Genomic DNA, 26,637 nt, shown 5'->3' on the forward strand with positions numbered 1-26,637 from the left:
TCTTTAGCTGTGAAACATGGATAACAGGATGTATTTTGCTATACGGTGGAAGTGCTAGCTTGTAAGCCACCTTACCAACCTTTTCGATCACCTGGAAGGGTCCATAGTATCGGATACCTTGCGTGGCCACTGAAGTCTGCATGTATGGCTGAAGACGAAGATAGACCATTGCCCACACTTCAAAGTGTCTCTCTGTGCGCTTCTTATCCGCTTGACTCTTCATTCATTGTTGTTGGCGTTCCAGGTGCTGGTGCAAGAGTTGTTGCATTGTTGCTCTGTCCTTAAGCCATTGATGCAAGTCAGGGATCTGGCAGGAGTCCACAACGTCTACTCCAAAATGCTTCAGTGTATGCCCATACAACACCTCGAATGGTGTCTTGCCCAACATGGAGTGGATCGTGGTATTGTACCAAAACTCGGCGAGTGGTACCCAATGCACCCATTGAGTTTGACAGGAACTCACGAAACATCTCAAGAAGTCCTCCAAACATTGATTGACCCTCTCGGTCTGGCCATCCGTCTCGGGATGCCTTGCTGAACTCATGCGCAATTCGGTTTGAGTTAAACGGAAGAGTTCCTGCCACATAGTGCTTGTGAATATCGGGTCTCTGTCAGATACAATAGCTAAAGGCAGCCCATGTAGACGGTACACTTCCTTCACATATAACTTCGCAATAGACAGAGCAGTAAATGGATGCTTGAGTGGTAAGAAGTGTGAATAGCGAGAGAACTTGTCGACCACAACCAGAATGCAATAAAAACCCGCTGACTTTGGAAGCCCGGTTATGAAATCCATTGTTACCACCTACCAAGCCCCTTCTGGTGTTTTGAGTGGTTCTAAGAGACCAGGATATGCAACCCTCTCCACTTTGGCTTGCTGGCAAACTGAGCATTGAGCCACGAACTGTTGTACATGCTTCTTCATTCCCAACCACGAAAACAAATGTTTCACACGATGATAGGTGACATGAAATCCAGAGTGCCCCCCAATCGAGCTCGAATGCAATGCCTTGAGTATGTCTTGTTGCACCTTAGCATTCGCCCCAATCCATATACGCCCTTTATGCCGGATAACTCCTTGGAGAAGAGAATAGTTGCCCTGTGGAGATTTCAAGGTCAGCTGCTCCAATTTGGCTGAAGAGATATAGGGTCATTAAGGTATCCCTGCGCCACATCAGCTAGCCAGACAGGCTTACATTGAGAGACAACTAACAGTTCCCCTGTCTCGGCATGTATGTGCCGTGATAAGGCATCTGACACTCTGTTATCCACCCCTTTCTTGTAAACAATTTTATAAGACAAGCCCAATAGTTTGGTCAATGCTTTGTGTTGCCATGGTGTTGTCAATCATTTGTCATCTAGGTGCATCAGGCTTCGTTGGTCAGTGCGTATAACAAATTCACCATGCTGCAAATAGGACCTCCACTTATCCACTGCCATAAGGATAGCCAAACACTCTTTCTCATATGTGGATAGTCCCCTGTGCCTGGGGCCTAGTGCCTTGCTGATGAAGGCGAGAGGGTGGTTGTCTTGAATCAGAACTGCCCCAACTCCCTTGCTACAGGCATCCGTCTCCACAATGAAGGTTTTGCTGAAATCCGGTAAGGCTAAAACTGGAGCAGTAACAAGAGCTGACTTCAGTGCTTGGAATGCTGCTTCTTTTTCGGAATTCCACACATACTGGGCTCCTTTATTCAGAAAGTCAGTGAGTGTTCTGCTTATGATACCATAGCTTTTGATAAACTTTCTATAGTAGCCTGTCATACCCAAGAAGCTGCGCAATTCCTTGACATTCGTTGGTGGTTGCCATTTGATAATTGGTGCCACCTTGCCCTTGTCCGTGGACACCCCTTGAGCACTAATAATATGGCCCAAATACGCAAATTCTTTCTTGGCAAAGGCACATTTGGACTTTTTCACTTTAAGTCCCTGCTGCTCCAAGACAGCAAACACCTGCTGCAAGTGTTGTGCATGGTCCTCCAATGTCTTGCTGTAAATAAGGATATCATCCACGAACACCAAGACAAATTTCCTTAGAATTGGAGCCAAAATTTCATTCATCACGCCTTGAAAGGTTGCTGGCCCTCCAGTCACTCCATACGGCATCACCTTGTATTCAAAGTGTCCATGATGCGTTTGGAATGCAGTTTTGTATTCTTCTCCCGCTGCCATCCCAATTTGGTGATACCCTGCCCTCAAATCCAACGTGGAAAACCACACAGAACTAGCTAGCTCATCAATAAGTTCCTCGATCACCGGCAGAGAATACTTGTTTTTGATTGTCATGGCGTTCAAGTGTCTGAAATCCACGCAGAGTCTCCATGTAAGGTTCTTCTTTCCTACAAGCAATGCTGGCGATGCAAAAGGACTGGAGCTTGGCTGAATAACACCTTGGGCCATCAGTTCCATCACTTGCTTCTCGATTTCGTTCTTCTGCATTGGGCTATATCGATAGGGTCTGAGATTACAGGACTGGATCTAGGAAGCAAAGGTATCTTATGATCATATTTGCGATGAGGACGTAACCATGTTGGTTCTGCAAATACTTGCTCATATGTGTCCAGCACCATAGCCACGAGCTTGGGTACTTTATGCTGCCCCACCTCCTCCGAGACTGTGCACACTTGCACTACATAATATATAGAGTCTTGCTGTTGCATTTGCACTAGCTCCTTCATGGTAATGACATCACATTTGGTTGTGTTAGATCTGATCCCCTGAAGCTTGCACTTCTTCCCCTTGTTATCAAACTCGAACCACTTATCTGCCCATTGTGTGGACACTAATCCGAGCTGTTCCAACCATTTCATACCGAGGATCATGTCATAGCATTGAAGCGGTAATACTTTAACATCAGTAACGAATGTATGCCCTTGACAGCTCCATTCACATTGAGGCAACTCTTTATCACCTTGCAAAATTCCACCCCCAGCCACTTTCACCCGGACTGGTTTCTGCAAGGCTTGTACCCCACACAACTGCTCTGCCAACCTTGAACTAATGAAGTTGTCAGAGGAGCCTGAATCAATCAGGATAATGACCTCTCTGCCCTGAATGACCCCTTGCAATCGCATAGAGTTAGTGTGTTCCAATCCATTGACTGCTTGAGTACTGATGGACATGAATACTTCTTGAGTGTCAGCCATAGCATCTTCATAGACCTCATTTTCACCTTGTGCTTGTTCTCCATCCGAATCTGACATCGGTAACATGGCTAGTAATTCCTCAATTACATGTAACTGCACTGTGGTGCTGCACTTGTGGCCTGGTCCCCATTTCTCTCCACACGTGAAACATTCTCCTCTAGCCTTACGAAAGGCTTTAAGAGCTGCCAGTTTAGTTGCCACACCGTTTGTTTTGTCTGTTGAACCAGGCTGCATTTGCTTTGGCTGAGTGAGTGAATTAGTCGGTCTGAAAGTTGGCCGACCATTTCCTTGATGAGGAGTGAAACGAGGTGCATCATCTTCAATTTCCTCCTGCAATAAGGCCAGGAAACAGCAGTTTCGAGCTCCAAAGGACGCTGAATCATAACAACTGAACGAATCTCACGTGTAAGCCCTTCAATGAAACGTGTGACAAAGAAAGTGGGATCTATGTCTGGTTTGTAAGCTAGCATATGGTGTCTAAGAGTGTTGAACTTTTCTACATAAGCAGTGACCGTTCCAGTTTGCCTGAGCTTAAAAGCTTGCCTATACAGTAACTGATATTGACCTCGATCAAAAAAATTATCAATTAAGTCACACAGCCTACCCCAAGTAAAAGTAGGTAACTGATCATCTACTATTTGTAACCACATAGCAGCGTTTCCAGTGAAGTGTAAAGTTGCATACTCCACCCACTGACTGTCACTAACAGCAAACAACCTGAAGTATTTCTCACAAGCTTTCTGCCACACCCTAGGCCGGATTTTACCGTCGAATTTGGGAAATTCTGTGTGTGGAGATGGTTGGATTGGCGTAACTACGATGCTATTCTGCTCAGGCTTGTGCACAGGGACTAACTCGAGACTAGAATGGCTGATTTTAGTACCTGTGACCGGGGATGACATGGGGAGAACTAGCTCCCCGTCATGCCCCGGTTCTCTTGTGACATGCTGAGGCCGAGTTGCCCGGAGCTCTGCTCCTGTGGTGTCGCACCAGCGGTGTGCTGCGCGAAGGGTGCTGCGGGCGATGCTGCTCCTGGCGGCGTGCCGAGGGCGCTGAGGCCCACCCCCACCACCACACGATCCACCAGCTTGCGCAGGGCCTCCATGGACACGGCGAGATCGGCGACCTGCGTGTCCATGCCTTCACGCCAGTTCTTTGCTAGAGAGCTTTGTGATTTAGTTGTTCGTTCAGAGGTGGCTATCCTTGGATCTGGCAAGAAGATTGCTTGCATCTTCGCGGAGAAGACTTCAAGGGACAAAATTTTGCGAGGCAAAAAGAAGAAGGCTGACACCACTAGGAAAGAGTTTCAACTGTTTGATGGATAGTTCTCATCGTTTTGCGTTTCCGTTTCCGAGATCTGTGTTGATGTGTTTTTAGCGGTGAGATGTTACGGTACCACTACTCTCCACTGAATCATCACAAATATTCAAGGTTTGATTACAACTCAGGAAGGGAAATTGGAGAGGAGAGCAGTTTAGGAGGAGAGGAGAAGCAGGAGGTTGGGGATACAGTTTCTGATAATGGTCAATCGACAACGAGTGGACTACACGACATCTCGCCATATACTCTTCGACTCCAGCTGGAACGCAGCAACGGAGATGGGCTAACGTTCTTCTCACAACATGGGCTTCAGCTGGTCCATTCTGGCCCATGGACTCTGGCAGGTCTCCTTCCTGCACGACGCAGCCTTCTTCTCTGTTGACCCGTAGCTTCCACTGCCACGTCATTCTTTTGGTCCATGACATGAGATGTGCAATGTGTCGAGAGTTTGTTGTTGTAGGAATTGCTTGCTTTCGGTTAATTATTTTTCTTCTTAATTAATAGACTAGGGCAAACCATTTGCCCCCATTTCAAAACATAAAACTACACCTAAACACTAAACTTATAGTAGTAAATAACCAACTGAGCAATCACAACTGAATATCACTAAGAAACGTGTACCACAACGACTTGAGGAGATTTTTTTTTTTGTTTTGATAACTCAACGGTGGGAAGCAAAAGCCCCCACCTGAAGTCCTTTTCTCACTCTTTATTCCAACGTAAAAACGGCCAGGCCGCTGGGAGGTACAGAGAGGTACAGGGGGAGGTACAAAAGGGGTGAGAAGAGAAGTCCAACTCGAAACAGAAACACACACTCATCACAGGGCATTCTCCCGCAGCTGCAGCAGCCACGCATCTACTGAGTGTCGCGAGGCGCGACGGGGCAGACGGTGAAGCCAGAGCTCGCAGTGATCCACCAGCATAGCAACCATGCACCGAGTGCGCATCCGGACATCATCAAAGACCATACGATTCCGGCTCTTCCAAATGATCCAGAGCAGCAGGAGTACCAGCGAATTTCGGACAATGGAGGCGTGAGGTTGCAGCACGCCGGTAAGCGCAGCGCAGACACCCTCCAGGTCGTCCGCCACGGCTGCGGCAGGGGCTCCCACGGCGGCGAACAGCGGCGTCAGGCGTGCGCATCGGGAGAAGAGGTGGAGTTGGTCTTCATCTTCCGTGCAGAAGGGGCAGAAGGGGAGGGAAGGCACCCATGCCGATGAAGGAGCGCACGCGTCCTGGTGTTCCCGTGTCGAGCAATCCAGAAGAACACCCGGACTTTTAGTGGAGCGAAGTTAACCCAGTTGGTGTCTGTCAAGGGCATGGCCACACCCAAGGAGTGCACGACGCGATACACGCCCGCCGCGGTGAACTTGGCCCCTCCTGGGAGCATGCGCGAGTCTTGCTCCTCGGCCAAGGTAGCATGCCGGAGGGACGCCTCTAGGGCGGCCAGCTGCCCTTGCGCCGTGATAGTAAGCCGATCCTGCAGCGGGAGATCGAGGCGAGCGTGACGGAGGGCGTCGGCGACGGTGAGCGCGGGAGCCGTGCAGTGAGTCAACAGGGCGGGGAGGCAAGAGAACAGAGGCCCCGCGGCGTGCCAATTGTCGAACCAAAACGAGGTGGCTGCACCGTCGCCCACCCTGACGTTGGTGAGCCCGCGGTAAGTGGCGAACAGACGCTTGAACCCACGCCAGGCCGGAGTGTCTGTCGGCAGCGGTGGGCTAGAGATGCCGCCCTCTCCATACCAGCGACGGACCCACCGTGTCCATGGCGTGTCGTCGCCACGAACCAGCTTGTGGATGAATTTCAGGAGTAGGCTGACATTGTGACTGCGGAGATCGCGGACACCCAAGCCACCCTCGGCGCGAGAGCGGCAAACATCGTGCCAGGCGACTTGACAGTCACCGCCCAAACACGCAGATTTCCCTTTCCACAACATCCCATGTCGCGGCCTGTCCATGTGGTCAATAGTCGTCACCGGCATCGGGATAACGCTCATGGCAAAGGTGGGCAGGGCCGAGAGGACGGCGTCGGTGAGCGTTAAGCGCGAGCCAAGGTTGAGGAGGGAGCTCTTCCATCCAGGCGCCCGCTTCTCAACCTTAACAACCAGATGCTGTAGATCCTGAACACGAAGCTTGCGCGCCGTGAGTGGCAAACCAAGGTAGGTTTGGGGGAAGGCCGCAGTAGAGCATCCAATCAGGGACACGAGCATCGTAGCGCGGTCATCGGGGACGTGGATAGGCACGAAGGCAGACTTCTCAAAGTTTATCTGCAAATCGGTAGCACGCGAGAAGGAATCGAGGAGCTCTTTGGCATGGATAATTTGGTCATCGTCCGCGCGCAGGAGCAAGAGGGTGTTGTCAGCGTATTGGATCACTGGACAAGACAGGTCATCCACGAGCGGGTGGAGCAGCCGGCGGGGGGAGGTGTCCCTCGCGATGAGCTCCTGGAGGACGTCAGCCACAATGATGAACAGATACGGCGACAGAGGATCGCCCTGGCGCAACCCCTGCTTGCAATCAAACCACCTCCCCGGAACGCCATTCAGGAGGACAGCGGTACGGCCCGACTCCAAAATAGCACGAATCCAGCTGCACCATAACTCGCCAAAACCTCGAGCCCTAAGAATGCGATCAAGGGCTCCCCAATCCACAGAATCAAATGCCTTTCGGAAATCCAGCTTCAGCACAATCGTTGGCGCACGGCGTTTGTGGCAGCACTGAACCAGCTCCGCAGCGTACGCGAAGTTATCCGTAATGTTCCTGCCGCGGATAAATCCAGACTGGTCGATGGACACCAACGACGGAATCAGGGGCTGGATTCTTCGAGTGAGCAGCTTACACAGAATTTTCACGGCTGTTCCTTGCAGGGAAATCGGCCTAAACCCATCAGCAGTGACCACATCCTCACGTTTGGGCAGCAGAGCCATGTACGCTTGGTTGAGAGGCTGCAAGTTGGTGGCGCCAGAGTGGAACGCTGCAAGCAAATCAGACATGTCCTCTTTGATAACCGGCCAGAATTGCTTGTAAAAACCAGGGCTGAAACCGTCCGGACCGGGGGAAGCGTCCGTCCGCATCCGCGCGAGAGCTGCATGCGCTTCCTCAATGGAGAAAGGCAGCTCCAGCGCCGCCAATGCGGGCATGGGCGTGTACATGGACTCGACGTCGAAGTCGAAGGATGTCTGAACGCGCGAGCCCATAAGCGAGGAGTAGTACCCAGTGAGGACGGCTTCTTTTTGTTGATGGGTGTATACTGGCGCCCCGCGATCGTGGAGGACGCGGATGGAGTTTTTGCGGAGGCGAGCGGAGGCACAAGCATGGAAAAAACGAGTGTTTTCGTCTCCCAGCCGGCAGTACCGGATGGAGTATCGCTGGCGCCAGTAGAGGGACTTGGACTTCAGATGACGGGAGAGCTATTCCTTGACCAAAGAACGCAACATCGCTTCCGCTGCCGATAGCCAACGGCACTCCTCGAGCCGATCCAGGAGTTGGATGGCAGCACGGCAAGCAGCAATGACTTCATCGGGTTTCTTCCGGGAACGCGCCCATTTCTTTGATTCCGCCCGAACCCACTTGAGTTTCTTGGCCAGACGAGCGGCGGGGTCGGCGAGCTGGTTGCAGCGGCGGCCCCAAACATGGCCAACCAGGGAACAAAACCCCGCATCGAGTGCCCAGCCTTTCTCGTAACGGAAGACAGCCGGAGTAGGGATTTTTGACGTCGCTGACACGACGAGCGGGACGTGGTCAGAAGTTGCACGCACCGCGGAGCCGAGGGTGGTGTTGCATAGCACCCCGGACCACTCCAGGTTGATGAAGGCTCGGTCCAGGCGAACAAGGGTGGGGTTGTCGCGCATGTTGGACCAAGTGAACCTGCGGTCCAGGAGCGGGAGCTCCTGCAACAGCAGCTCATCGACGACGGAATTGAAGGCGGAAGCGAGAGCAGCGTCGAAGGCCGTGTTGTTGCGGTCGTCCGGCCACCGCGCAACGTTGAAGTCGCCCGCGATCATCCAGGGGCCACGGCAGACGGCCGCGAGGCCGCGGAGCTCGTCGAAGAAGTCGTCACGCGAGGCGCTGTCGCAGGGCCCGTATACATTGGTAATGAAGAACTGAAGATCGTCCGCCGTGGACCGAAGTTCTGTGGTGAGGCAGAACTGGCCAGCGTGGCGCGATACAAGGGACCAGCGGGAGGCGTCCCAGGCGGTGAGGATGCCGCCTGAGGCGCCAACGGCGTCCAGGAGCTCGTGGGCAGAGAGAGTGCGCGGCAGGAACGAGCTGAGCTTGAAGCGTGATGGTGCCGTCAGTTTAGTTTCTTGCAGACACAGCACTGAAGGAGACATATCTAGGACAGACGACTGGACTACCGTGCACTTATCATCATCACCTAAGCCACGTACATTCCAGATAGAAACGGACATGTTGTACAGACGTGGAGCACTCATGGAGGAAACCCACTCACACCTAATTTACAACCGGCCTGGCTAAACTGATTAGACGAACAGAACTCGCATACAAATGGGGAAGTCGCAGAGCAACCGACAGAGGGGCGGGGTGCGGTAGCGCTCTGGGCACAGGTGGAGCAAAAAGGCCGGCGCGAACGCCAAGCGGGTGCCCGAAGCGGCAGCAGCAGCCGCGGAGGCTGCATCAATCCACGTCGGCGATCACCGGGGAGGCCGCCGCCAGGCGGCCCATTGCATCCTCAGGCAGGTTGCAGCCACGGGCCAGGCTGCGAAGCAGCTCAGCTGGTAGGAACGGCTTGGTCGCCTCACCGGACTCCCGCGCAAGGGGAGCTCCTTCAAGCCTATGTGCCTTGAGCGCCACAGCCTTGGTTGTAATGTCCTGGTATCCGCCTTTGGCTCCATCCCTGATCCTTTTGCTGCGCCTGGGACCAGCTTCGTCAATAGCTTCCTCCACAGGGTGGGCCGGCGGCGCAAGATCCTCCGCGTCGGGCGGCTCAGAGGGTTCACCGTGGGAAGGAGAGGAGGGCGGGGCAGATGGGGCGGGAGTGTTCCCCGGAGGCGGCGGTGGCTGGACGGCATTGGGGTGCGGGGTGACAGGAAAGGCAGCCCCATTGGCGACACGACGGGGTGGCGGAATGCCGAGCGGAGAGGTGGGAGAAGCCCCATGAGCGGGTGACAGCGTGGCGGACGGGGGGCGAGTATCGGGGGCAGGGGCGTGAAGGGGCACCCCAGGCATGGCGTTGGGGCAGCGGTCGCGCCGGAGGCCAGAGCGATGGCCGGAGCCGCCACAAACAAGGCAGCAAACAGGGTCTCGACACTCACGAACAGGGTGTTTGGGCGAGAGACAGCGAAAGCAGAGGCGCTTGCGCTTTATAACCGTCGTGAGCGACGAACGCGAGGGAGCAGAGGTCGTCGACGAGGTCCCCGAGGCCGGCGAACAGCGGCTACCGGCGCAACGAACAGACGAGAAGGACGCAGTAAAACCAGGCTCTTCCAGCCGCGCGCTGCCCGCGACCGTGCGATTCGGATCAGAGGGTGAGGGAGAGGGCAGGGGGAAGCGGCGGGTGTTGACCAGGGACCTTGGGGACACGTAGGTGGTGGAAGGCAAGGCACGTGGTGTGTGATATGGCGAGGGTGGGGGCGGCGTTGCAGCGGTAGTGGGTGCGGGGTCCTGCGTCTCCGGACAGCTCGAGATCACGATCGCTGGGCCGTGGAGCCCGGCTCCAGCACGAACCACGTCCGCGAAAGATGGGGGACAACGGTGGGCCACAGCGGGACCCACGACGGAAGACTTTGGAGCGTTGACAACTGCAGAATTTTGAAATCGAAGGTGGCGCCTGGCAAGGTCAACGGATGGATGGCAGAGCAGGGCCAGTCCGGCGTAGTCGAAGCGGCCACGGCGGAGAACCGCGGCGGCGACGCTGGCACAAGCTACCGAGGTGGAGAAAACGCCGGGCTCAGGCTCCCGCAGCGAGAAACGATCCGAACGCGAGGTGAAGTGGAAGTTCAGGGCGTTGAGGACGGCGAAGAACGGCGGCCGGACCTGCCCAGAGAGCGTCGTGATCCAAAGGAAGCAACGGCCGGCCGAAGAGGACGAGGGAGCGATGGAGGAGCAGACGCTAGAGTGGAGAGAGGCGAGGCAGAACTGAAGAAACGCGTCGCCCGGACGGCAGACCGGGAGCGCCGCGCCACGGGAGAGAGCGACGGCTGCCGGAGAGGCCGCCGGGGCAACGAGGACCGGAGACGAGGCCACAGCAGCGCGGTGCGGCGCGGCGAGAGGAAGCGGTGGTTGGGAAGGCCTGGGGAGGAGCGGTGGCTGAAGGGAAGGTGGTGGTGGGAGGCGCCGGGCGGGCGCCCATCGCCGGGGAGAGCGGCTCTCAACACTCATCTCTTCTCAAGGATCATTAGGAATAATATTACTACTGCACAACACCCAACTTGAGGAGAATCATCTACTGCCTTTTCCCATCATAGGTTAACCTTATATTTGGTCACAGTTTTGATCTTCCTTCGTCCCAAAAAGGATCAGAGGGATTATTTTGCTGCCATTGTGCTGTTTGCAGGAAGGCACGTCACCTCTGAAGTGCCTTCATTTTCTTAAAGTCTTTGATTCTGAATATCTTTGATGAATTGACCTTGCAGGCTCCGATTGCGCGACATAGGAACGAGCATAAGCGAGGTAGAAACAAGATGGGCATCCAAGACATGTGGGATGTTGTGTCATCCCTGTTCATCATGCTTAATAAGGAGACATTCGTCCTGTTTCGAATTGAGTTTCTTGTGGTCTTAGCAACACTCTTGTTCCTTGTGATGTTCATCATGGACGTCTTTCGTCGTGACATCCACAACACAACTATGGCAACCATCTTTAGCATCTTGGATGCCGTATCTGATTCCATTGTCATATACCTGCTGGGGGCCATGCAAACAGTGACTTTCAAGAATCAGCTGTTCCCGGTCTGGGCCCTCGTGCTTGTTAGTTTCCGCTACAACATCGATTTCATCTCTGGCTATGGTGTTCATGACCGCAATGGACGACGGTTCATGGAGTGGAGGAACGTAGTAAAACTTCTGGGGTCAGCATTCTTGACCTCGCGCAGCTCAAGGTTTGTGATTCCACTCTGGTTGCTTTTGGCTTTGCAGATACTGAGGAGCGGGTACAGATATTCTGCGTATATTCTGGCGGTCATTTCTATCTGGCATGGCAAGAGTTCAGAGATCGTTACAGAGCACATGCGGGCCGGCTCTCACACTAACAACTGGAAACAAGAGGATTGCAACCCAGGGAATATGGAAGGATACAAATATTTGGTCTATGGAGAAACCAAGCGGCGCATCAAAGTCAAAAAGCCTCGGTATGTGTTGTATATCGATACTACCCAGAAGCGTCGTTCTGCTCCGAATCGACAGAAATCATCGCTGGTGACCCTAGACAAAATCTGGGGATGTAACAGGCACCTGTTATGCCCAGCCAACAATCAGGGGAATGACCCGAAGGATCTCTGTCTGGCCTTTGCCTTGTCCAGATTGCTCCGGTGCAGGCTCGAGGATGTGCCACTACAAGAAGAAATCTTCTGCATCAACCGAAAGCTAGTAAAGAGTAAGATCCTTGAGGAGAAGAATATTGACCGCGCCTTCAGGGTCATTGAACTGCAACTCTCCTTTGTAAACGACTACTTCAACACGCGCTACCCTATGGTCTTCTGCAATGGGTTCTTTTCTCTCCTCTTAAATCTTCTTCTCTCTGCGGTAACCTTCGGTGTTGTCTGCTGGCTTGCTGTGGACATACGTAAGGTCTATAAGCCCCCACAGAATGATCGGGCTCGTGTGGTGCATGGATTCAATGTTGACATGATCATCACATGGGTATTCATGTTTTTTATGATGTTCAAAGAGATCTGGGAGATGGTCAGCTACTTAGTATCAGACTGGACAAGATTACTCCTTGTTTGCAGGTATGCACAGCGGAAGGAAGAGAGCATCAGAAATAGACGAATGGAGAGCACAATATCATCCTTTTTCAGATCTAGGATAACTAAGAAGCAGTGGCATGGACATATTGACCAATACGTTTTCTTGGAGTCATATGACGACAGACCAAGATTTTGGAATGTGCTGCACAAGATAAGCACAGGATTGACTCCAAAAAAGGAAGATGGAGCAACACTCGGATCTGCCATCGATTTGCCAGAATGTGTCAAGTCAGCAGTACTGAAAAAGCTCTGTGCAACCCTAGAGAAGCTCAGCTCTCCTGATACTGTACATGAGCCAGACAATCCTAACAGAAATCACGGGGATCTGCCCAAGGTCATAACATCACTGTACGAGGCTGATAGTGACCGAATGAAGCTGTATGGTTGGGCTTGCTTTGACCTGCCCACATGCTCTCATGTAATTCTGGTGTGGCACATTGCAACTAGCCTCTGTGAGATGAAGCTTGCTCAAGTCCATGGCGTCGACATAAGCAAACATGGGTACATGGCCTCCTTCTTGTCGTGCGTCACAAGTTTCTGCCCATCGAAACCATATCTTATAGATGTGGACGAAAAGACAAAAGAAAAGAAGAAAGTGAATGAGAAGTTGCCTGATAAGCTCCAGGAAATGTACATCACTGCGAATAGCCTGTCTCGGTACTGTGCATATCTGCTAGTTACAAAACCTGATCTTATCCCTGATACCTTTTATATACCCAAGATGGTCTTAGAAGAAACCGTGACACGCGCTCGTGATAATATTCTTAAAGACTGTGACTCATTACAGAGCAGGTATGACGAACTGATGAAAGAAGCAGAGAGGGCCACCCAGGATGATGACGGCGACAAAGAAGATATTCTGCGACTAGGTGCTGTGCTAGCTAAGAAACTGATTGATCAAGGGCCTGAAGAATGCTGGGATATCTTGTCCGGAGTATGGACAGATTTACTTGTACACATTGCTCCCACTTGGAACGCAGAGGCGCACCTGCATTGCCTCGAGTCAAGAGGGGAGTTCATAACCTATATCTGGGCATTGCTATGGCATTGTGGAATCGAGAAGAGCAAATTATGGCCGGTGGAAGATTTGTATGTTAAAGATGCCCCTGGAACACCTCAGGATAACAGTGCTCCAAAAAATAACGTGCAGCTCGCACCGGATATGCAGCAGACTTGTGCAGGACCAAGGGAAGAAAGAGGGGAAGGTGACATACAGAAATCAGAGATGCAGCAAGTTGATCCACTGGAGAGTAATGGGCTGACTGGAATGGGACAAATCAACGAGAAGAACAGAAGGAAACACTTGGCCAAATCAAGTCTGGAACTAGGAAAGGATATACGAGTGGCTACAAGTGAGTACTACCAAGGAATGTTACGTGCAGATACGGTTCATCGTAATGGGCAAGGCAATGCGGTCAGAGGGATGAAGAATGGCGGGAACACATGTTACTTCAATGCAGTGTTGCAGAGTCTCCTTGCACTTGATAAGCTGCGCGCAATGATGTTAGGACCTAATGCTCTGACAGGGCACATTGGTCAGGAACTCCAAAAGCTCTTCATAATGACAAGTGATACCAATGGCGCAGGAGGTGTGCTGATGCCAGAGAGGCTCTTCTTACACATGTGCTCAAGGATGTCAGATTTCAGACCTGGAGTGATTGAAGACAGCAATAACATGCTTGGTTCCTTGCTAGCTGGTTTGGAAAATGAGGAGCCTACAATGGTTCAGTCACTTTTCCGCGGCCACATTGTTAAACATGTTTCCAGCAACGAGTGTGAGCACACATCGGTTAGCACCGAGAACCTTGATCTCAGTCTGGCAATACCATTAAGGAAGCCTGCATCAGTCGAGGACTGCCTGGATTTATATGCCACTGGCGTAATCGAGGCTTGGCACTGTACAAACTGTTCTGCTGCTGGAAATGCTTCTTTGAACCAAGAAGATACAACAGTCACCAATGGCCAACCTGAACAGTCGGACAATAAGATATACGGAAAGGACGAATCTAGCCTTCCAGCTGAGAGAAAAACAAGAACAAGAAACCAGAACAATGGAAAGCTACGCGTACCGGTGCTTGATGACAAAGCAAATCAAATGGAACAGAGCCATGTTAAACAAAAAGAGGAAGAGAAGGTATACAGGGATGCAACAGTACAATATCGCATCAGTAACGCGGCACCCATACTAACCATTCAGCTAAAGAGATTCAACTATTCCCACCCTGGTAGGCCAGATAAGTTGAAAGAGCGTGTGAGCTTTCAGGATACACTTGATCTAACAAAGTTCATGGACCCTGGGTATTGACACTTAACACTTTTGCTCAGTTCAATATAGCTACTACGATTTTAGCCTCTTTAAACATCAAATCTCAGATGGTCCCAGTGGGCACAACATCGTTGATGTTTCCAATTCAAGAAAAAAAATCTGACCACTGTTTTTTCCACTAATTTTCAGGCATGTGGACAATAAGGAGTACACATATTGTCTGGTTGCTGTCATTGTGCACAGTGGACCAATGTTGCACGAAGGACACAATTTTGCTTATGTGAGAGCAAGCCAAATTGGTTGTCAGCAGCAGGAAAGCGGTGGCACTCCCTCATGGTTTCGTGCAAGCGATGAGAGCATCACGCCAGTATCGCTAGAACAGGTACTCGAGTGCCAGGCCTACATTCTTTTCTATGAAAGGGTTGAACAGCCAAAGGCCAAGACAACTCTAGAAGAACTTCTACGAACCAACCACTGATCAGGAGATAGAAGAACAGGGCGACAGATGGATGTGAAGGCGAAACATTGTTAGATTATTTTTGCGGCTTCATTTACAATCAGCACAGCGTGATTTGTTATGTAGAGCCGTCGCATTGGTACAACGAATTGGGTTTTTTTTTATTAAAAGCTCTCCTACAATAGCTGTTACTTTTATTTTCACAACTCAAATTGGTATGCAAAATAACTTTGTATGTTTGTAATACAAATTTGTAGTACAGGCCTGAGATTTTGTTGTTCTAAACTCTGCACCTCAACTACACATTCAGACATTCAGTTACTGTACCACTTCATGCCGTTTTCATCGACTGTTTGAACTTAGTCTGTTAGACATTTTTGTTAGCAAATAAGTAGGGCCTGTCAAGTGTGTTTGTACATTGATGGGTCAGCTAGCTTAGGCTTAATTTTTGCAGCTAGTTTAGTTAGTGGCCGTGGGATGGCATGATGCTGGCGATCACCGTGGGCTTAGTCAAGGACGTGTGCGAGTGAGGTTGGGATGGCAGCTCCACAAATCTCGTCCATTCACTACGGAGAGTAGATTATTAGGGACGTTTTAAAGTGCTCCTAGAAATAACTAAACTGTCTCTAATTATTTTTAGGGGCAGTAAAAAGTGCCCAATTTTATCTAAAAACTATAGCCACACACTTCTGAAAAATGCCTCTAAAAATAGTATTTTCTGCCGCACTTTCAAGTTGCCTCTATATATTTTTAGACGCACTTTCAAAAGTGACTCTGTATATTTTTAGCTACACTTTGTTCAATTGCCTCTATATATTTCTAGCCGCATTTTTGCAAATTGCCTCTATACATGTTTAGCCGCACTTTGGCAAATTGCCTCTATACACATCTTTAGCCACACTTTGGCAGATTGAACCTAGAAATACCATATCTTAGCCGCACTTTGCAAAATGCCTCTACCATTTCTAGTGGCAGTTTTTAAATAGACCTTTAAACATATTAGATTTGTATGCGTGTCTTGGGAAATTTTGACAGATCGGACCACCTGCCCCAATGAAATATCAAAAAGGACTACATCTGAGTACAAATTCCAGAAGTACCGTGGCGTCACGCTAGCCAGCCGACGCGTGGAAAATGCCGCCGCGGCTGATGGCGGCAAGCCGCCGCAGCCCGTGGCGGCACGTCGGCCTGCCCTGACCGGCCGTTAACGGCGACATGGAGAGGTGGGCCTGAGATACGTCGTAAACGTATCTATAATTGTTGATGCTCCATGCTTGGTTTACGCCACTTCATATATGTGTTACTTACACTTCGTTGCACTTTTATATATTTTCCGGCATTAACCTATTAACAAGATGCCACAGCGCTAGTTCCATATTTTCTGTTGTTTTTGTATTTCAGAAAAATAGTACAGGAAACATTCTCGGAATTGGATGGAACAAAAGCCGAAGTCAATATTTTACCAACATGAAGATGAAATCCGAAGGGGGGACGAGGTTGGAAAAAGCGCTAGGCGTAAGCGAGGCGATTAGCATTCGCCTAGTGCCTAGGCGGTGCTTAAGCGTCCTAGGCGCAGCATATGCGGGTATATAGTTTTTACCATAATTAAAGTGTGTAAATAGGTTATCATATGTGAATACACATTAATCAAGAGCATGTTAATGAGTAAATTTCTATCAACTACCACTAGAATATGACCCATATGTCTCGACAGTAAAATATGGCATGATTTCTTCATGGTTGCCCTGCCTAGACTTCCGCTTATGTCCTAGGCGAGACGTTTGTCCATCTCCTAGTGCTTAAGCGTGAGTAAGCGTCTCCTAGGCGTCGCCTTTTCCAACACCTCGCCCTTCCGCATATTTATTCACGATCTCGGAAAAAACCCCTAACACCCGAGCCTCCATCCATGAAAAGTTCCGTCGTGGTCGTCACCGCAGACCCTAGCTCGGGAGGGTTCTGAATCTCTTCCGGGCACCCTGTCGGCGGGGGAGATCATCGCTGGAGGTATCTACATCGGCATGGCCGCCTCTGAAGTGATGCGTAAGTAGTTCATCCCTGGACTATGGGTCCATAGCAGTAGCTAGATGGTTGTCTTCTCTAATTTGTGCCTCATGTTTAGATATTGTGAGCTGTCTATCATGATCAAGATCATCTTTATGTAATGCTACATGTTGTGTTTACTGCGATCCGATGAATATTGAATACTATGGTTGAGATTGATTATATTCATGTCATATGTTATTTGTGATCTTGCATGCTCTTCGTTGCTAGTAGATACTTTAGCCAAGTGGATACTTGTGACTCCAAGAGGGAGTACTTATGCTCGATAGTGGGTTCATGCCTCTAGTTTTCTAGAAGAGTGACAATAACTTCTAAGATTGTAGATGTGTTATTGCTAATAGGGAGAAAACAACAATGTCTTATCCAAAGGTAATTCTATTGTTTACTTTACACATATTGCTTAATGCGGTTATCGGTTTCTTGCAACTTAATACTGAAAGGGGTGCGGATGCTAACCGGAAGGTGGATTATTAGTCATAGACGCAGTTGAATTATAGTCTATGTATTATGTTGTAATTACCAAACGAATCTCATAGTAGTCGTCTTGCTATGTATGATATTTATTCTATCAATTTTCCAACTGTAATTTGTTCACCCAACATGTTATTATCTTTATGGAGAGACACCACTAGTAAACTATGGACACCGGTCCTTTCTTTTACACTAATAAATTCAACCACTGCAATCCTGCTCTGTTTACTTACTGCAAGCTCTATTTCTTTAATTACTGCAAACATCTCCTTCCACAGGATACATTTATTGACAACCTCACTATAAAGTATTGTGATTGTGTTGTGTGCAGGTTCCACGTTGTTGCTGACACCGGTAATTTGAAGACCCAATTCGTCGACTCAGTCTTCCGGAGGTGCTCATAGGGATAAGGTGTGCGTGTGTGCATTCATAGGGGCGGGTGTATACACGTGTATGTGAGCATCTGCATTCGTACCAAGGAACGATACTAGGCATAAAATTCGAATTTTTGGCAAAAAGGACCACCTGCCCCAATGAAAATGGCAAAAAGGACCACTTGTGAGTGAAAATGGCAACAAAGTGCCATGGTGGCACGCTCGCCAGCCGACACGTGGCAGGTGCCGCCGCCGGCTGTGGCGGCAGGCCCTGCCGCCGTGGGTTGTGGCGGCACGTCCGGTCGCCGTCCACCCGCCGTTACGCCGTCGACCGAAGTGGGCCCTGCCGCCCTTGTCCGTGGCGGCACGCTGACGTGGCCCCCTGCCTACACAGGCTGTGGCGGCAAGTCAGCTGCCAGCCCGACAAACCCAGCAGGCCTGCTGCACTGGTTCCGAGGAGCACTGATTCCTTCGCTTTTTTGCTGTTTGCTTCCCTTTTGTGATGATTGCTTCGCTTTTTTGCTGATTGCAGTAATTTCCCGCCTAATTCTCCCGCTCGATCTGTTCAGTTCTCTATAAAAGCAGCGATCGATGTTATTTGGTACACAGGTCACAAGTCATTATACCTTAGCCAGCATGAGTGTGCCTTGCTCCGACCAGGATTTTAGGCCGATGAAGGGGAAGAATGCAAGCTTGCCACCGGGGGTTACAGCAGAGAGGTGTTGGTGCGGCCGCCTTGCGAAGGTGAAGGAGGTGGTGGATTTTTCCGATAAGTTCGGCATGAAATATTTCATGTGCGCTTATTACGATCATGATCCACCCGCACGAACAAGTTCATCGTCCTCAAGGCCTGCGGTAATGTTCTAAAAGCATGATTAAAAATCCTCGAGGCTTGCGGTATGTTTCATTAATTTTCGTTTATTAACCGTATTATTTTTGTTGCAGTCTCCCCCGCCCCTTTGCAACTGGTTTCACTGGATAGATCAGGAGCAGCCGGATTGGGCGCGCCGTGAGGTGGAGGAAAAACAGAGGCTTGCATGGGCAAGGTTCCATGAGGAGGAGCGTTTCGAAAAGACTATTGCTAATGATAAAGCAGAAAGAGAGAGGGAAATACAAAAATTAAGGGCAGAGCAAGCTCGAAATCGCGAGGTAAATCAGAAGCGGATGGATGATGAGGCTGCACGTAGGTATGCAGAGGAAGAGGTCCGCAGGGAGGCCCGTGAAGCGGAAATGAAGAGATTAAGAGAAAGGGCTGCTGAGGCGCAGGCAGCAGAAGAACGCGGCGACAAGACTGAAAAATGGCCACGTTGGACGCAGGGCAAATAGAGTGATCTGTTGTAGTAACTACGTATTTTAAATTCTGTTTTACTTTCGCGTCGTATCTTAAATTTCGTTGTAGTGATTTGCCGCATTTTAATTTAAGTTATATTTCCAACTTTATTTCGGCAGATGTATTAATAATAAATGTTGATTTCCCGGAAAAAGTTCGCGCGTAAATTTTCCCGCCTAAAGTTCCCGCCATGCTGCTCGTACGCACCATACTGGGTCTCGACGACGGTGCCTCCGACATGTCATAAGCTCGTGTAACAACATCATTATCTCAAGCGCAACCAAATCTTTTAAGCCCGCTCATGGCCGTATCAAATATACACCTAATCAGGGATTTTCCTTCAGGGTCATTCACGTTTTGCAGCCGCAAAGCAGCCGATGCAGACCGAGCGATCTCCCTATATTCGCGTATCTGAAAATAATAACAAAATGTTGTGAATATTTATTTTAATTGCAATAAAGTAATATTTGTAAACAAATGTAAGTACCGAGGTTTCGCGATGGTATGCTGCTGTCCGTTCAGGCCCAAGATCCAGCTGCTGGACCTGTGTGTAATCTACCGTCCTCTCTGGTGGAGGGCTGGTGAGCAAAGTCCTTGTGCTACTGCGATACCACTGATTGTAGTGGTCATATGTGGCATCATTATATGGTCTACGAATGTAAGAAATAATTGTCGTTAGCACATCTATGAAAATAATCGAAGAAATTTAATACACAACGTACCTATGTTCCTGCACAATATCGGATGCCGCATTATTAATCCATAGCTGTATCCACTGTCTATTACGACTGCTCCAGTCGGCACAATTCAAGCCTTTATTATCTTGCCTGAAATGAAATAAAATAGTTAATAACAAATATGTAAGTAAAAAAAAGGAGGTTGCAATACATTTTATATCAGAATGAGCTCACTTACGTATGAACTACATCATCAAGTCGCCTCGGTACTGGTGGTGGAACTAGCTGATAGAGACCAAATTGTCGCATAACACGCTCTGGGTTATATGTCTCAACCATCCAAAGAAATAGGAGGTTGCAGCGTGTCAACCACAAGTTGGAGCCTGTATACATATCAGGTGTAGGTGGCTGAGCACCCCATACGGCGATATTATCCGTCCATGGGTTCCATCTGATCATGTGATCCTCTAGCCCCTCAAACTCCTGGTGGTATTCCGGGTAACAACCGCGTACCACATTTGTTGACCACCTTTTTTTAGCATGTACCCAACGAGATCCAAATGTCAGAGGGGCATGTATAGCCTGGCCAAAATCGTATGGGTGTATTATGTTGGATAGGTGGGGACGTCCAATAGGCAGGTATTCCCATGACCATAGCTGAAGAAACTCATAGCTGACGGCAAGTATGTGGCCCTTAGATTTTTTCTGGGTGGCGTGACATAACCCCCTGTATGTATGAGCAAGCATGGCTGAACCAAAGCTGTATACGGACCCGGGAGGTAAGGGGTCTTCTACTATCTCTTGGGCAATTTTAATTAAACTAGGAAGAACAACGTCACCATGTGACGAAGGGAATATTATACCTAAGAGATACAACACATATGCAAATAGATGCCGTGAGAGCGTGACATTATCTGCATGGGCAGGTAAGTTAGAAAAATGGGTGACTAGCCAGCTCAGAGGCACACCCCTAGGACGCTGTCCACTACGGGTGTTAGCTGGAAATGGAACACCAACCCGTGCTTCAACCTGGTCCAGCCAATTACTAGAATATGCTTGCGGGACCACTGGATTACCAATGATAGGAAGAGCAGTAATCATGGACACATCTTTTAGGGTAGGTGTCAATTCCCCACAACGTAACTGAAAAGTGTAGGTCTCATGTCTCCATCGATCAACAAGGGCTGACATAAGAGACGGGTCCAACATAAACTTCTCTGTGGTTGATGTAAGCTTGGAATATGCAAGAAGTCCGTGAGCACGCAAGTGATCCATATAACGATCGTGAACATTCAACCTATGTTTGATGCCGCGTAACCTGAATGGGTGAGGGGGGTCGAAGTGGGCGTTCGGGTCCAATCATTGGTGACAACGGTGATCGGCATCAAACGACGCCTCTAAAAGGTCTGGTAACTGCGTCGTCATCACATGTACACACATAATAAGTACAAATATGTTAGCAAGTATTACAACAAATCATAAGCACAAATAATTATAAATTTATTACAACAACTCATGAGTACAAATAATTATAAATATGTTACAACAAATCATGAGTACAAATTATTATAAATTTATTACAACAACTCATGAGTACAAATAATTATAAATATGTTACAACAAATCATGAGTACAAATAATTATAAATATGTTACAACAAATCATGAGTACAAATTATTATAATTACATCAAGCCGGGTTGTTGTTGCTACGGTAAGGGCATTCCCTTCGGGCATGACCGGGACATCTGCAAACGAGACAACGGCGCGGTTCTCCCGTCTGACTATGGTCCATGTCATTTCTATGACGGCGAGATTGGCGTCGACCCTTCGCGGTCCTCTTCAACGTCGGGTCCGGAACCCATATGGTGGATTTATCCGGCCATACATCCCTATAGTGCTGCCCAATGCCCCATGTCCAGAACTCACCGTTCCATGTGTGCAGTAGATTGTATGTGTTGAAGTACGGAGATATGTAGGTCTCCACGCTGATGTTCTGTGCTCAAGCAGCCTTGAGGACATGACTACAGGGGTATCCCAAAAGTTTTGGCTTGTTACAACTGCACTCACATGAGCTAGGTCCGAGGGTGACAGCATGCTTTCTTGAGCCTCTGTGGTGACCTCTCACAAACTTGGCGCGTACATGTATTTCCCACTTATTCCTAAGTGCATCAATTTGACGGAAACCATGGCTTTGTGCCTTTTTGGCTTTCTCGTCGAGATGTCGCTGCATCTTTTCAGACCATGGCTTGTTCATTGCGTCCCGAGTGTTGGCAACCTGAAATCTGTTTGCAAAGTACGACAAAGTCCTGTTCCAAGTTTCATTAATCAGCGCCGTGATAGGGAGGGCGCGCACACCTTTCAGCACGCCATTGTACACCTCTGACATGTTGGTGGTCATTATGCCGTACCGAGCCCCAGAGTCGTAAGCAAGCGCCCACTTGCTAAAATCGGGCAACTCTCGGCAATCCACGTAGACAAATTAACTGTCCTGGTTTGACCCCTCCGATTTGTTCTCTGTGGAATGCAGCTTTCTCAATTTCTGCATTGATTCCACTCCAAATTGCATTCATCTTCTCTGTTGTCTTCTGCATGCACATTCTCTTGAACAGCTTGAACCAATCCTTGTTCTTGAATTTTGAGTAAAAATTGGCTGCCAAATGCCGCATGCACCACCTTGTCTCTAGATCGGGCCACCCCCATTCAGGATCTTGTGCCACCTTCAAAAATTCTAGCACGCTCAATAACCCCGTGTTGCGATCAGAGATGATGCAAACATCGGGGCGATTTCCGACAACTGAAATCTTCAAGCAGCACAGGAACCAGAACCAGCTATCTTTATTCTCGCTCTCCACCAATGCATATGCAATAGGAAGGAGTTGATTGTTTGCATCTGCTGCGATCGCCAACAGGAGTGTGCCCTTGTACTTTCCAGTGAGGAAGGTACCATCTATTGATATCACCGGACGACAGTGTTGGAATGCCTGTATAGCCTGGGAGAATGCCCAGAATAAACGGTCAAGTATTTCTTCATTTGGCTCCCTGGGGTGTTGACGTTGTCTTCTGAATACGTGAGTCCCGGGGTTACTTGACGATATCTGATGGAGCATTCTGGGGGCTAGGTCATACGCTTGCTCATATGTGCCGTACAGCCTCTGGAAGATCTCCTCCTTCGCACGCCTTGCCTTTCCGGAGCTGACATGGAAGCCAATCTGATCTTGTGCAGTCTCTTGCAGCGTCTTCACACTGACATTGATGTCTTTTTTCACCAACACTTGCATGATATGTGACACATATTTTGCGGTGACGTTCCGGTGGTTATCCAGAGCCCCAACCTGCTCGCAGGTATGTGGTTCTATTTTTGAGATATGCCAGGGCTGACATACCCCAGAGCTCTTTCGAGCGATCACTCTCCCCCTACACCCCTCATTCAATTTGACACATATCACTTTTAGCTGACTTCGATCAGACTGATTCACTCTGTGTTGCTGAGATATGCCCAATGCATACCTCTTTATTGCCTGGTCAGCGGAGTCCTTGTCAGGGAAACTTTGCCCAACTAGCAGACTGTCCTCTCCTAGGCCTGGAACAGAGCGAAATTCATTGCTTATGGTCATGGTCTGTAAGAAGTCAGGGTCCATTGGACCTGCAACCGCCCTCTGGGAAGGACCATCGCCTTCTTCGTCCGAGGAGGATTCAGACGAAGATGAACGAGCGTCATCATCCAACGCCTCAGGCAATCCCTCCACGTGTTCGCTGATGTCGACGACCGCGGACCAATATCTTGGGCCAGCATTATGGTGGCTAGACAGCTGCTCCGATGGGCCGATGCTAGGACCAGCGGTAATGGCAAGCTGCTCCGACGGGCCGGTACTAGGCCCCGCGGTGATGGACAGCTGCTCCTCTGCAGCGCTCCTACTGCTTCCGACATCATCACTAGCTGAAATAAATTTCACATACACCATCGGCCGTCCGTACATAGCAGCACCAGGTGTGCTTGCAAACCTCATGTACGTACGCCAATTTGTATCATTTTTTACCTCCCGCAAACCCCAACGAGGAGGTCCTGTCCTATCATTCCCTTCTACGCAGATAAGAGCCTCAACCGTCATCCTCATGCCACGCATCCCCTGACCAAATGGGACTCGAATGCATTTTCTTACATCCGCAAATGTTGTATTAACCATATCTACCTCTGCAACTTCCATCGAGTCACAGTTCGAGAAATCCACCCCTCCAAATTCATCACGTACGACTTCCCCATAGAACACTACCAAATTTTCCATCGTACCTACCGCACAAACAGATTTTTAAAATAATATTAGCAACATCCTACCTTAAATCATATTCATGTTTTAATAATTTCGTTACATCAGATATTTTAACATGCCATTATGACTTTAAAAAAATAATTACTCATTTATTTTTAACAATAAAACAACACACTAATTCTTAAAATATACTTCAAAAATATTATAAGACCACATATCAAAAGACATCATATATATACCTCAATTTGCAGATAGATGTTCTTCCAAAAATAATTTACGCGCCGGAATATTCCAAGTAATAATACCAATTAGCAACTACAGAAACGCTGCACTTCCAGGCGTCTGCTCGAATCCACCTAAAATATACATTCAAAAATCTAGTTATAACATGTGGATTTTGTCATCATAATTACTACAACCACCTAACATACAAGGTCATCACTTAATAAAATCCACCTAAGGTGCGTACTCATTTTTCCAACAAATTATACCATTTGCTCATATGTTCAAAGTTCAATAATACTACATTACACTACAACATGCTGCTGAGATAAAATTCTCACTTCACTCTACATGCTAACCTAATGTTACTTGCCTAATTACAGAGTAAGATACACTACACTACACAAAAATTAGCAAGTGAAAACAACATGCATGCAGCTCACTGAGAGAAGAGAGAGTTAGCTTACCTTCATGTACTAATCAAAAGCATGCATGCACTTAACCATCAAGCATGCAGCTTTATCTACACATGGAGGATGGGTTGGCTTCTGTTTCTAGTCAGCTCACGAGAGGCGCTGCTCGTCTGAGAAGAGCGGATGCTGGTTTAAAGCATGCAGGTATGTGAGCTCGTCTGCGAAAAGAGGTTGCTGCTTTTATAGCATGCTGAGACAGAAGCTAGCTACTGCTTTAACATGCACAAACCGAAGCTCTTTCGGTGCTGTAGTTCCTGTATCAGCGGCGGACGTCGCTTCATGTCTCCGAATCACATTGTATCGGACTGATAATTACGCAAAATGCCTGGGAATCAGCCCAGTTACACCCATACTGATACTGCCAGCTCCATTCACGGGCAAAAGCCAAAAACATAGGGAATCATCACACATCAAAGCGAAGCAATCCGCAAAAGTATTCGTGGGTATCAGTGCGCACGCACAACGAGGCGCAGGCCTGCCGGCCGTGTCTCCTGGCCTGGGAACTTGCCGCCACGGCTGGTGGAGGCAGCCGCCACGTCAGCGTGCTGCCGCACCCTGTGGCGGCAGGGCCCACCTGGCGTCGACGGCGCAAACGGCACAACGGACGGCGCCCTTGGAGACGGACGTGCCGCCAGAAGCGACGGCGGTAGGGCCTGCCGCCACAGCCGGCGGCGGCACCCGCCACGTGTCGCCTGGCTAGCGTGCCGCCGTGGTACTTTTGCCATTTACACTGGGAGGTGGTCCTTTTTGCCATTTCACTGGGGCAGGTGGTCCTTTTTGACAAAAAATCATAAAATTCTCCGTGGTTCTCTTTGACAAACCCAGGGTGCCAAGAACAAAAATGTCAACCCCTTGGATCTTGCTTGAGCAGATAATTCTCCTCACATGTAGGTTGTCACCAAGCCGAGCTCAAGCATGACTAGATAGGCCTTTAACAGAAAACTGATAGGATTGGTAGGCAAGGGTAGTCATTAATTATTAGAAAATTATAATTAGATTTTAACGATAATTGACTCGCCGAAGGAGCTGATCTGAATTGTCTTCGTCCACACCAACAGGAAATTAATCCTAGACATGTAACATTTTGATTTTCCTCAATCCAAACTATACGCTTTGATCGTATTTAGTAACTTTGGCCGTATAAGCTAGGTGAGCTAGATATCCAAAAGTGTGACCACTCATCTGTATAGAGTCAATGGTATGTATGATAATAATAATATAGTACTAGAACAATACCCGCGCGTTGCTGCGGAAACGTAAAATTTATAGGTTTTAAAGTAAAAAAACAAAAAAACTCTAGCAACATGGTAGAGTAGATTAAATTGTATTCGCTATGTTCCTAAAAATGATGTTAAATGTTTCGTATAAATTCATATTTATATGCACAACAAATAATATCTGCGCATATCTAAATTTAGATAAATTTATGATAAAAATCCATAAATATGTCGAAAAGATTTTGTCGACGAAGCTCCCAACACAACTCGCTTGGCTCCGTCCCGAACCAAGGAATTATGATGGAGGCGCGTGCGTGTGCCAACTGCAAACACTACAAGCTGACGTCGGAAGCGAGTTGCTTGTATTCTCGATTGGAACCAAATTTAGCAAAAGAAAAAAATGCATGTTGTCACCTGCTAATAAAAAG

General features: G+C 48.8%; 2 protein-coding genes across 2 annotated transcripts in view; one reads left to right on the top strand and one right to left on the bottom strand.

Moving 5' to 3' along the window:
- The window catches only part of LOC127301966 (uncharacterized), a 33,666-nt gene extending 18,220 nt beyond the window's left edge, over nt 1–15,446 (top strand). The window contains exons 2-3 of the mRNA XM_051332278.2: nt 11,062–14,690; nt 14,848–15,446. Of these exons, the coding sequence (XP_051188238.1) occupies nt 11,110–14,690; nt 14,848–15,136 (3,870 nt within the window). The 5' untranslated portion in view covers nt 11,062–11,109 and the 3' untranslated portion in view covers nt 15,137–15,446. The remainder of the gene's footprint in view (nt 1–11,061; nt 14,691–14,847) is intronic.
- Nucleotides 15,447–22,470: 7,024 nt separating this feature from the next.
- On the bottom strand, nt 22,471–25,062 carry LOC139831746 (uncharacterized). Its single transcript, XM_071821068.1, has 2 exons — nt 24,987–25,062; nt 22,471–24,653 (listed from the first exon to the last, which is right to left on the bottom strand). Exon 2 carries the CDS (start codon nt 24,310–24,312, stop codon nt 22,471–22,473), a length of 1,842 nt encoding a protein of 613 aa, XP_071677169.1. The 5' UTR covers nt 24,313–24,653; nt 24,987–25,062.
- Between the last annotated feature and the right edge of the window lie 1,575 nt (nt 25,063–26,637).

Source organism: Lolium perenne, chromosome 5 (assembly GCF_019359855.2).
Source record: "Lolium perenne isolate Kyuss_39 chromosome 5, Kyuss_2.0, whole genome shotgun sequence".
Taxonomy (NCBI): Eukaryota; Viridiplantae; Streptophyta; class Magnoliopsida; order Poales; family Poaceae; genus Lolium; species Lolium perenne.

Excerpts from the sequence above, each read along its gene's own strand:
- LOC139831746 (XM_071821068.1), bottom strand. The coding sequence starts at position 24,312 with ATGGAAAATTTGGTAGTGTTCTATGGGGAAGTCGTACGTGATGAATTT.